The sequence below is a fragment of the Dendrobates tinctorius genome, unplaced genomic scaffold (genome assembly GCF_039654945.1).
Source record: "Dendrobates tinctorius isolate UK_male_01 unplaced genomic scaffold, ASM3965494v1 ptg000162l, whole genome shotgun sequence".
NCBI lineage: Eukaryota > Metazoa > Chordata > Amphibia > Anura > Dendrobatidae > Dendrobates > Dendrobates tinctorius.
In genome coordinates, this window is record NW_027361829.1 from 34121844 (window position 1) to 34134493 (window position 12650).

Here is a 12650-nt window from a genome sequence, read left to right on the forward strand (position 1 = left end):
TTTAGGTTACTAAGGCCTGTTTCACACTTCCGTTTTTGACCATCAGTCAAAATCCGCCGGTTTTGGAAAAAAACAGATCCGCTAATTTTTTTGGCGGATCCGTTTTTTTCCCCATTGAGTTGCATTACCGGCGGATCTTGACGGATGGCCATCCGTTGGATCCGTTTTTTTGCGGAGCCACCAAATTTTTTCCGTCCGCCGACATGCCTGGACGGACCCTGCAACGTTTTTTTTGCTGCAGGATCCGCATTTTACAGTGCGCATGCCCAGAGACAGGAAGTCAGCCGGGAATTTAACCCTGAAATCCTTTCTGGCGAACGAAAAAAATTCTCTCTCTCTCGGCAGCGGTTCCTTTAAAATTCTTCATTCGGCGGATCCGTCAAAAAAACAGATCCGGTGGCATCCGTTCACATCAGTTAAGAACGGATCCGCTTTCCGCCTTTTTGGCGGATTTTGACTGACACAAAAACTGAAGTGTGAAACAGGCCTAAGTGAAATATAACTTTAGATATTTTGTAGTACCTGGCCAGTGTTGTCATATAGGAATTTTCTTAGAATTTTATATGACCTAGCAAGAAATTTTATATGCAGTTTCTTTTTTTTCCAGATATTTGGCCTAAAATTGAAAAAGATGATGATATGACTTTATTGGCTAATGTATCTCCTGTTGTTGATGCTGTGTCGGTGAGTAACTTTATACCATTTTTAGATTTTCACTACTGTCTATGAACCCTTGACTTGTCAGTTGCCAAAAGGTTATGCAGCAAGTACTGCTGAAGCACATAGAAATCATGTACTTTCTGACTGATATATTTTTGATTTTTGCCCTGAAGAAGGGTTGTCTTAAAGGGATTTTGTTAGCAGGATTTCACCCTCAAACTAATTATATGTCCATGACGCGCTTTCAAAGACATGTCCAGCAATACCTTTACATGGCCTATCTGTTCCTCCTTTGCTGAGAAATCAGTATTCGAATTGATATGAAAATGAGGCTGAAGTACTGTTGTAGATCTGAAGCCTCTGTCATCCAGCTCTATTTCCTGCCCAGCGCCACCTCCTCCTGATGATTTTCCTTTGCGTGAAGTCACATAACATATAATCTGTCATTCAAGCACGAGAGTCGGCAACAGCCCTGAGCAGAGAATAGAGCTGGAGTGACAAAGGCTGTAGATGTGCCTTATTTGCATAGCAATTAAAACAAACTCTGATTTATTAGTAACAGAAGAATGGACTGGCCATTTAAAGGTATTACTGGACTTGTCTAAATGTGCATATAAATAGTCTGGGCTGTGAAATCCCGCTGACAGATTCCCTTTAATAGAGATATGTGTTGATATCCTGAATGTTGCTGAATGCAACTTGTATTTTTAAATTGCTAATATTGTATTCCTTTACTTATATGATTATAATGATATAATTTATGACTATTCAAAGTAGCAAAATTTTTTGCCCAATTCAGTCTCTTTTGAATCTAAATTTCATTTTCATTGGAACCTAAGTTAGTCCCCTCGCTTAAAGCAAAGCTGTCATCAGAAAAGTGATATGGGAAAAAATCATTGCCAAAAATTAATAATAAAAATATATATATAAAAAAAATTAATACAAAAACCTAGGTTAAACAATAGATATTTGTCTGACGATAGCTTCCATTTAAAGATTTCTCACAGGAGTCAATTTAATATGCTCTAATTGTGCTTTTCTGGATTAAAACTTATTACATCCAACTTTTCTTATGGAATTCTATTTTCTGGCACTGAATATGAGCTTTAGATAAAAAAGAACCCATTGTGATGTAAAATATGTCTTAGATGATGTTTGTCATTTTGGGCAGCACGGTAAGTCAATGGTTAGCTTCATAGCTTTGCACAGCATGGAGTTCCCGGATTCAAACCTCAGGACAGCATCTGCAAAGAGTTTGTCCTCCCCTTTTTGTTTGGGTTTCCTGTGTGTATTCCAGTTTTCTCCCACACTCTAAAGCCATACTGATAGTTAGTTTAGATTGAGCCTTAATGGGGCAATAATACCTGTAAAGTGCTGTTTAATTAATGGTGCTATACAGGAAAGCGTAGCAAAACACTTTGTTGTAATAGTATATGTTTAGTTGTGTTAGTATATATTCCTATACTGTATTTATGAGTATTACAATATTTTAGCTCCAAGTACTGTTTTTTTTAGATTTTTTGTATGCTTCCTTGAGGGACACAGGAACCATGTTGTTATATGCTGTCATCTGGAGGTTGAAAGTCAGCTCCTCTTCAAGAGCCTATCCTTGGCCAGTCGACAGATAGCTATTGAGCTTAGCTTTTTGTCACGTTGGAGGCAGACACAGGTCTGAGTTCCAGGCCTGTTTTGCATATGATTCCTTCCTGTAGAACCTAACCTATCTCTCTTTTTTTCTTTTGGGTGGGATAGCAGAGTGGAATGGTGATACTCTTTTTTTCACCCCAGTAAGCAACGGAGAGTACAATTAGTCTGTAACCTTTTTTTTGGGACAACAAGACAATTGTACCTTGACGCATTGGACGATCAGGTAACTGGGGCAGATGATCGTTTTCCTTTTACTTCTGCCCTCAAAAGCATGGCATGTGGCATGGAGCAGAAAATGGATCCAGAACTTTTAGGACCACAGGATCAAGCCTATTTAGGACAGTTAAGTAGTTCCCTTGCTTTGATCCTGTGTTGCACTGGCTTTCCCTGCAGCCACTTCAGTGTTTTCTCAGAGGTCCAGTGGTAGATCCTGTGCCTCTGAGTCTCTCCTTTTATTTCCCACATCCCTGTTTTTCCAGGGAATTCAATTCAGCCAGCTGGGGGTGCCTGTAGCCCTCATGATTTGGGCGTGATTGCTCTGCTTATTATCTGGTCATCCAGTGTAGCTCACAGCACCTCTCGGTTTCTGGCATGCCCAGGACTCTAATTTAGTGATTGGCATCTTTACGGCCTAGCCGCCTCCTGGCAGGGCACACCTCCCTTTCGTGCCATTCAGGTATGCTCCACCTCATACGTACTTCTGCTGCCAGCAGAACGATGCAAGTATTGGGCCACACTTCCACAGAAGGCTTCTATATTTTGGGGTCACATCGCTACCAGCATCTCCACAGTTGTTGTCCTCACTATCTTTGGGAAATGTTGCGGTAACAATAACGGTCTATCTGTAAGCACCGTCTGGCCTCATCAGACAGGCGGCTGCATAGCCTAACCTGGCAAACAGCCATACAGCCTCTCCATGCCATAGCTGTCCAGCCTCACTACACAGTCCGGCATCCATCCTACCTCACCGTGCCGCAGCCTGGCCTCACCACTCTGTCACAGACCAAAGTACAGACTCTCCAGGCCACCTTCCAAGCTCAGCTCGCAGCTTTACCTCATGCAGTTACCTCTCCACTGTCTGCTTCAGCAGTTTTTTCTTGCCTGTCTTTATCACTTCCATCATGTCCGAACCTACTAAATATCACGTTTGCCTGCCTGCCCTGGTTACCTTTATGTATGCTCAGGATCCCATTGGTTTAATCCATGACAATTTACGCTGCTGGCACTTGCCCGCCCTCTGTTGACACCTGCTCCGGAGCTGCCCATGCTGAGAGAGCACCCCCAATTGAATATACCATGGCTTTGTCTTAGTTGGGATACAAGATTGCCAAGGTATTATTTTCCTTGGTTACAGTCATGAAGCATCTAACAATTTCCTCTACATCCATGGTACTCTGGCCACCTCTTAGCATGAGTAGACCAACCAACTGATACCTTACAGCCGGTTGAAACCTGCAACCCAGATACTACTTTGACTTCCTCCCAGAGTGATTCAGACCCACAAGATAAGACCTCACAACTGGACAAATCCTGATGGTGATCCTGCAATCCAGATGCTGCTCTGACCACCCTTTAAAGTGAGTAAGACCCACCAGATGACACCTGGGCATATTTCACAGGTGAACCTGAAACCTTGATGATATTTGGAGCACCTCCCACTGCAGGTGATGTGGCACATCGTAGAAGTGATCTATATAGCGCTCTGCCATATTACCTGGGTACGGCAGATCCATGAAGAGTTTTCTCTATAGGGTGCACCCCACACATTTAGCAATCTACAGGTGCATTGACTACTTCTCTAAGTGAGTCATAACCCGCAGCACTGATCTCTTTAAAGAGCAGGTCACGCAAACGATCCAGACAGTGGGAATTGTACCTTATTTTAACCATTTTCCACAGTGAGTCAGACCAATAATCAGATTTTCCATAGATGGGTGTATTGTTCTGGTGAGCCTGCCTGTACCCTGTCCATGCTTTTCAATGAGTCCTCTCAGTAGTATGTATTGTGAGAGCAGATATGGCTATGTCCAATAGTGTGAGCAGCACTTTCCAAGGGGTCGGATCATTAAGTTCCATTTTCTGCCTGACAGATCGCACTTCGAACTCTATTCCCTCTCAGAGGGGTCGGATTATCAGGCAGAGTTATCTCAGTAGAACGTAACCATGCAACCCAACTTGACTGTACACAGACTCAGAGTGAATCTGACTTTTGACCAGTATCTTCTCTCATTTTTAGTTCACGTTGCACAAGTGAGCCACATGGTACTCAGACCTCTTCCCAGAGTCAGAAAGCAGAGATCTTCCAGCCAGGTGTAGCACCCAAGTGCGTCATATCGCTGGTCGGGGTCGCTGGTACATCGCTAAGTGTGACAGTACCTTTAGAGTGTACTTTAACCTCTTTCCAGAGTGCATCAGAACAGCAAACAGACATCTCCGCTGGCTGTATTTAGGAAATAAATTCGGCAGTGCTGTTTACACTTCCCTCAGTTAGCCAGTTCAGCCAAATGAGATCCCTCATAGGTTGTATCACACTAGCAAACCAGATAGTACTCTGATCTCTTCCCTGACCACCGGACTAAAATTTCTTAGTTGAAAGTAACTAATAACTGATCCTGATGGGACTCCAGGACAAGTGCTTGTTTGTAGATGAGTCAGCCACTGTACTGTAAATAGCAATGGCAGTGCTTTGACCATTTTTTTCTGCAAGTCAGCAAAAGTAAAGCCTTTTTGTAGGGATGATCTTGCATACAATCCATTTTCACTCTTATCACAGTCCAGGGTGATTAACCATCTAGCAGATGCCGCTTTGTAGGTCAGTTTGCACACATGGAACATTGGGTACTCTGACCTCATCCTAGGTTAGTCAGTCCATTTAGCTCAGACCCATTGTATTTCAGGTAAATGACAGGTATCTGACTTCATCCTAGGTGAATCAGACCTATGAACAGAGATTTCTTGGTTTGGTAAAGTTGCAGACTTCTGTGATTTTTTTCTATTTTCCAGCCAGAATCTTTTTCTGTGAAAGAGACCTCTCAGCTTAGTGCATTCTTCAAGCTGTCCAGGTAGCCTTCCTCAAGATTTTTGTGCTGTTGAAGGATAGCTCCCTTTTGATAGATGAGTCCAACCATTATCAGGAAGATTTACTTTAATTCTAGAGGAATGGGTGACTCTATCACTCATCTTTTCTTTAGTTTGCAATGGTGGATGCTGGCGGGTCACACTCATAAAGGCATGTCCAGCCAGAAGGAACACTTTGTTAGTGGTATCTTTAGAAACACGATCAGATACAGTAGGATTGACACTCCCTGGGCCTTAGGATCATTTCTCCTTTTATCCCCTTGACAGTCTGACCGTCTTGCCAGTCGGCTTCTTTTTTTCCGGGGAGACTCAGACTCTCCTTCCTTGTGTATTCGTCATAATGGAGTAGGGTGCCACTTTCGATGCATTGAATGACTATTGAAGACTCCCCTTTATGCAGTGTTAATTCTGTACTTTGGTTCATAGCTCTGTGCACAGGGCAGCCTCTTTCTTAACCTAGTCTTTTTCAATTAAATTCCATGATGGTTGGGTTAGAGAAAGCTTACAGTGTCTCCATCTTTTCACCTCCTGTCGGATGGCCATGCCCGACTCTTTCGAGTGTTACCTGGACCACCAAGGCATTTGAAGATTTTACATCACTGATGCTCTCCCTCTCCCCATAAGCCTACCTCCTCCAATAAAGGTGATTGGTGCAGGGGATAATTAAAGTCTTTTTTACATTCCAGGAAATCATTCCAGGAAATCTTGGTCTTTCCCTTTCAGGCTGATTCTTCATCTCTTATGCCAGCAGTCACCATCCCAAGCATCCAGATAGATGTTTCCCAATAGTCTCATCTTTTAACCGATTTCTTGGTAATTTACTTTACTGGCAGTACTGTTGGGTCTGCCATTCAGAAATCTTTGGTCATTTCTGATTAGGTTGTTCTGAATAGGGTTGGGAAATAAGAGCCGTGACATTTCTACTATATCAGTTAAAAGCATCTTTTCCACAGCTGAAGACCTATTAGCAGTGTTTTTTACGCCATTATCCTCCTTTTTAATTTTAGCATTTCTTGAGCCAGGGTTGACTCACGAGGACTTGGTTGTTGCTTTGGCTTTCCTTGTTTAAATGAACTTGCCTTGTAGACCACAGGTCAGTACTGCCTCCATGGGCAAGGCAAGCTCAAAGCTATTGTAAGATCTAGTGGACCTCAATCTGGTTTTAGACACCCTTCAGCCCTCTCTTTTCATGCTGATCAGAGATATGTCTCCATTCTGGCTTTCTGGCAGGGATATTTGTTTCCTTTTAGCGATCAGGCAAGGCTCCGAGTCGTCACTATCACCTCTCACCTTTTTTTGCAGGGCAGAGTGGTCTTACATTTGGCACCCTCCTTTCTCCCTAGCATCGTGTCTGCCTTCCACCTTACAACTGTGTTCAGATTCCTTATTGGTTATCTTAATATTCTTTTACAGAGGTCTCTGGGACTACCATTGTTCACTGGTTTTGATCTGCCAATGTGGAAAATCAAGCTAAGCTAGGGTGCAACTTCCAAGGTACGGCTCATTTTCCCCATGTGGTAGAAGTCTCCAGGTATCTGTTCTTGTATTCCATAGAGCTGCTACTTAGTCTTCTGTCCACATCTTTGTGGAGCTCTTATCTTTGTGCCTATGGATGCAAGTCTTAGCAAAAGGGTACTGCAAGGGGCAGTTTCTAGGTTCGTAATCTGAGGGATTGCAATTCTTCCTTATACAGTACTGGTATTAGTTTTCCCACCTCAGGTACTGCCCTGTGAAGTTCCTTGATTCCTGTGTTCTCCAAGAAGTGTTCTGAGAAATAAGGATTTTTGGTACTCGCCATAAAATCTCTTACTCGTATGCTTCATTGGCAGACACATCACCATCCCTTGTTTTGGGGGTCTTGGTTTTGCTCCTCCTACTGCTTTTGCAGTAACTGAACAGCTATTCTTAGTGTCAGCCTGCAGGTACCACCATATAACCTCATGGTTCATGTGTCTCCTAATGAAGGCTAGGAGAAAGATTTTACTGTGAGTATCAAAAATTCCCGTTGTTTTCCTTTACTATGTAGTATGATGCCTGTGCTTAGTTTTAATATGAAAGTTTCCTATTTGTTTGCTTATGGTAAAGTAAAATATGTAACAAAAGCTATTTTACAAAAATTGTGTTTGTTTTGAACAGCAAGCTGTAGACAGTGCTGTGGAGTCTGAAGTTGTCCCATCAGTTACAGTTAAGGTGAGTATTTTAATTCACAGCTCGCTCAGTTCCCTTACCTTGTTCTGCAACTAGTCTTTTTTCCATTGCCAAACCTTTTAGGGTATGTGCACTTGGTGAGTAAGCGCTGCAGCTTGGACGCTGCATACCTCCACAGTGTCCAACCTGCAGTGTCCAGATGTTACAGCATAGTGGATGGGATTTCAAGAAATCCCATGTCCACTATGCGTGCACAAATGCCTGCGGATTACCTGCGGAGACTGGCATGCGGCGCGTCTTTCCAAACCGCAGCATGTCTGTTTATCTTGCGGAGATAAATTTGACCAATGCAATATATTGGATGCAGTGATTCCGCACAGTTCAGTGAACACATGCAGAATCACCTGCGTTCAACAGCTGGCAGTGCTTTGGACGCAGCGGACATGTGCTGCATCCAAAGCGCTGCCAATTACTGACCGTGTGCAGATACCCTTAGAAATTGGTTTACTTTTTAACCCCTTTCCATATTAAAATATTTTTTCTTTCTTCATCCCAGTTTTCCAAGGGATAAAACTTTTTTATTTTAATGTCAACATACCTGTATGAAGGCTTGATTTTTCGGGATGACGTAGTTCTGAAATCCACCATTTAATTTACGATATAATTTACGAAAGAACAGGAAAATCTGTGGGGTGGGATGGAATTGAACAAAACAAAATTTTACCATTGTTGCTCAGGTTCCTTTTTATGACTTTCACTGTGCATTATATTTGACATGTTAGGTATTTTCAGCTGGTCTGATATTAAAGTTTCGTCATTTTTTTGAATCCTAATTTTTTTTTTTTAAAACTTGATTTCTGTAACTATTTTCTAAGACCCTTAGGCTTTTTATTTTTTCAGTCAACAGAGCTTTATCAGTACTTGATTTTTAGTAAATGAGAAGTAGTGTTTTATTGGTACACATTACTTTCCCACAACTTTGTATTTCATATTTTTTAATACTTTGCCCAGCATCATTTTTTCCTTCCTTCTTTCCTTTCCCTGCCTTCCTTTATTTTCTCTCTGTATTCTATCTTATTCTTGTTTCTCGCTCTCTCTTTTTTTTCTTCTGTCTTTCTCTTTATTTTCCTCTCTCTCATTTTGTATGTATAGGCATAAATATTGAGCTCCTTGTTATTGTCCACCTCCATTTCTTGTACAATTAATTGAGTTATGAGTTATGCATCGAACACCAATGTGTTGTTAGACCACATGATTAACAAAAAAATATACTAATTCAAGTGTCTTAAATATTAATACTTTTATTTTTTAAAGATGTTGTCCAGTCTAAAATTATAAGTCTGTTGTCACACTGTGTGATTGTAGTCTTTTGAATCCTCCCAGCACACGCACTGTGCTCTGTGAGGATTCGCTGTTCTCTGCCACGTGAACGACCAGGAGGTACGCGATATGCATACTCCTGGGTATAACCCATCTAGTGGGTACGGCCTTGCTCAATACAATACAAGTGTATGGACCGAAGCCATGCCTTGTCTAGTGGGCGCATCTATTTAGTGGGTGCGGCCAATGGTCCATGCAAGTGTATTGATAGGGAGTATACATATCTCATACCTGACCACCGTTTCCGGGGCAGAGAACAGCGAATGTTCGCAACACACATGGCACGCGCTGGGATTATTCAGAAGACTGCAGTCACACAGAGTGACTTGAGACTTTTCATTTTACATTAGACTGGATAAGGCTGGTTTCACATTAGCGGTTTTTTTTTGCGCAGTGCATCGTGCGCATCTGATCGCATGCGTCATGCGCACCTATGTTTAACATGCATGCGCATGGTCTTACATTTGCACGCGTTCGTCTGCGTTTTTTCCAGGTGTGCGCCTAGACGCGCCGGACGCAACTTGTTGCATTTTTGTGTCCGCCCAAAGTCGTTAAAAAAAAGCATGCATTCGACATTACAGTCTATGGAAACACAGGCATGCGCATGGATATGCGCACGCATGCTTTTTCAAAATCATGCTTTTTTTAGTTAACTTGTCTAGACAGTGGTTTAAACCACCCCCTACTCAAAGAAACATTGTTTGGGGGGAGTGTATATAAAAGAAGGTGTTGGCACTGGCAGTCCACCACTCTACAGCCTGCAAGAGAGAAGCATCCTACAGCCTGCAAGAGGGAAACATCAACTGGAATAATGTGAGTATTAAACCTAATGTCTGCCTGTCCTTTTTTCTAAATGTATTATGTACTAATGTCTCTTTTTTTATTGCAGCATGTCTTCTGGAGAGGAATTTACACCAGGCCCTGGTGAACTGGCATAAGCAGAGAGTGAAGTGAGTACCTTCCTTCCCTACTGATTGGTAAGTAATCGCTGTCGCATCTACACATGTGGCAAATTTTCTTTTTTTCTTTTTCAGACCTCATCGTTCACGTCAGCGGAGGAGCAGCAGGAGCAGCCAGTCCAAGTGCAGGCGGGGAGACTGCGTGTAAGTATAGACTGACTGATCGTACTCTTTTTTTTTTTTTTTTTTTTTCCCCCTGACTTTTTTCTGGCCTGTTTTTCCTCTTCAATCTTGCTTATTTTCTGTCTTGTTTTCTATCTTTTTCATTTCCAAATGTTTACAAGATTAATGTTTTTCTTTCTTTTCTAGGCTCCACAACGGGATGAAGAACTCGCCCGTGACAATTAAGCCCTCATCAGTTTGGTCCAGGAGCGAGTCCCGTTGTGGGACAGCTGTGTTCCACTGCACTCGGACAACGTGGTGCTCCTGCGGCTCTGGAAAGAGGTGGCCGCAATGTTGATGGATGGCTGGGACAATGACTCTCCACGGGTCCGCAAGGAATTTCGTAAGTATTTCAATGCTGTGTGATGCGGTAGTGACCTTGGCCGGGATCACACAATTGTGTGTGATGCTAGTAACTCCTGCGAGTTTCTAGCATCACACACATTTGTGTTATCCCGGCCTACAGTGCATTGTCTAATTTTTTTTTTTCTACAGTGAGCAAAGTCAAAACCCGTTGGTGCTCGATGAAGGACCGCTTCAACAGGGATGTCCGTCAGGAGAGCCAGATTCCCAGTGGTGCAGCGGCAAGGATCTCAACCAAATACCGATATCATCGGGCGTTGGCCTTCTTAAGACTGGTCATTGCCACCAGATCGTAAGTATTTTGTTGTTCTATTGGATTGTGTTTTACTCTGCGTTTTTATATTCCACAGGAGTTGGCGCTTTATTGTAAATGCTTGATACTAATGTTTTTCTTTTCTATTCACAGCCCCTGGAACAGCACCCTGCAACCTGGTCCTGGAGCAGGTCCTTCATCGAGCTGCCTCGGACCTGTCCCAGCCATCCGACAGCCAAGAAGCAGCTTGCGGGTCTTCACCACAGACAGCTGGAGACCAGGAAGCTGGTTTGTCAGGTGTTCCCTTGTCCCAGGTCTCTGCCACTGGTTTTGCGGGTACTTCCCGCCAGCGACAGAAGGCCTTGGACAGGACCATCATGCCCGAGTTCCTTCACTTGAGCTCGGTCTTTCAGAATGGCCTCAAGGCGCTGTAAGACAGACTGGAAAGTGGTTTTGCCTGAAGGGAAACACACTTCCAGGCTGTCGACCGTCACCTTGACCATCTGGAAGCCGACTTCTACAGACCAGCGCACCATTTTTTTACTCAAATTCAACAGGCATGGCGGAACACCTTAGTACTGATCTCCAGCTTAATGTGATGCAGGCCTGCATCACTGCTTACATGCAGGCTATGCAGCAGAGTCAGTACGTGCAGCAGCCAGTGGTGGCATTTCCAAATGTGCCACCACTGACTCGCTCCACCTCACTACCGACTTCTGCTGCATATCACTGTACTGCCACCTGCATTCAAAACCATGCCGGACACCACTGCACCACCCCAAAGCCGAGTGCAGCAGGACACTCCCCCGCCACCACCATGCCAAGCGCTGCTCCTGCTTGGTCCTCCACTACCGCAACCACTCCTGCCTCCTGCCTGGACCACCACTGCCACTACTCCTGCCTGGACCACCACTGCCACTACTCCTGCCTGGACCACCACTGCCACCACTCCTGCCTGGACCACCACCGAGCAGCAGCAACAGCTGGGGGACCCACACTCAGTATTTGCAACCACGGACCCTGGCAGGACCTCCACCACCACTACCAGCATGCCGCAGCAGCTACAGGATCCTGCCAGGAGGTCCCCCAGCTCCAGGAGGTCCACAAGCACCAGGCGCTCCAGGCAGGCCACAGAAAACATAAAAGTGCCCACAAAAAGAGAAAAATTCTTATACTTCCTCCCCCCTCACCTCACACTGTGTCCGACCCGCTCCATGCCTCCAGTTCCATCCCTGAGCTCCCTTCCCCCTCTACTTTAGTCGTCCCTTCCCCTAGAAACCCTTCCTCTTCTGTAAGCCATTCCTCGTCCCTCCACACCCCCAAGTTGCCACCATCTTCCCCCGAATGTCACTCCCAGTAAATTGTTGGTATTTTTTTTTTTTTAAACAAATGTCCTTTTGTTTTCCCCAAATACTGTTTGGTTATTTGTTATGATTGAGTCACCGTAGGAGGCAAAAATAGAAATGCTAGCTAAGTCCAGAAAACCAGAGAAGTTGGCAGCTATCGGATTGCAGACCCCTGAACCCATCAACACAACCAGCAGCAGCCGTGGGGGGCTCCCACGATGCCCTAGGCCCCTCGATCACAGCCGGAGGACTACATAGCCTAAAGACAGAAAGGGAAATCTAAACTGCCCCAGAGCAGACCCCAAAGTAAAAGGCAGCCCCCCACATATAATGACGGTGAAGCAAGAAGAAAGAACAAAACACAGACAGAAAGATAGACTGAGCAAAGATGGGGCCCACGCTAGCTTAGATAGGAAAGGACAGGAAGGCTGCTGTCTGCAATCCGTGAAAACCCCTATGAAAATAAGAGCCAACAAACTGACAGTAAAAAAGGCCCTGAAGACGCTAGGCTTCAAAAAAGCTATGTCAGTACTCAGGAATATTCTGAAGACAGAGCAACAGGCAAAAGGAGATTCAGCTCACCCCAGCAGGGAATGGCAGAATCCAGAAAAGCAAGGAAAACAAAACACTAATGCAAAAAGGCAAAGCAGAAAT

General features: G+C 44.0%; 1 protein-coding gene across 4 annotated transcripts in view; it reads left to right on the top strand.

The window, feature by feature from the left end:
• Nucleotides 1-12650, top strand: part of BBS9 (Bardet-Biedl syndrome 9) — a 649391-nt gene that overhangs the window by 280283 nt on the left and 356458 nt on the right. For all 4 annotated transcript variants that reach the window (XM_073549956.1, XM_073549955.1, XM_073549957.1 and 1 more), the window contains exons 12-13: nt 608-684; nt 7522-7575. In XM_073549956.1, the coding sequence (XP_073406057.1) occupies nt 608-684; nt 7522-7575 (131 nt within the window). The remainder of the gene's footprint in view (nt 1-607; nt 685-7521; nt 7576-12650) is intronic.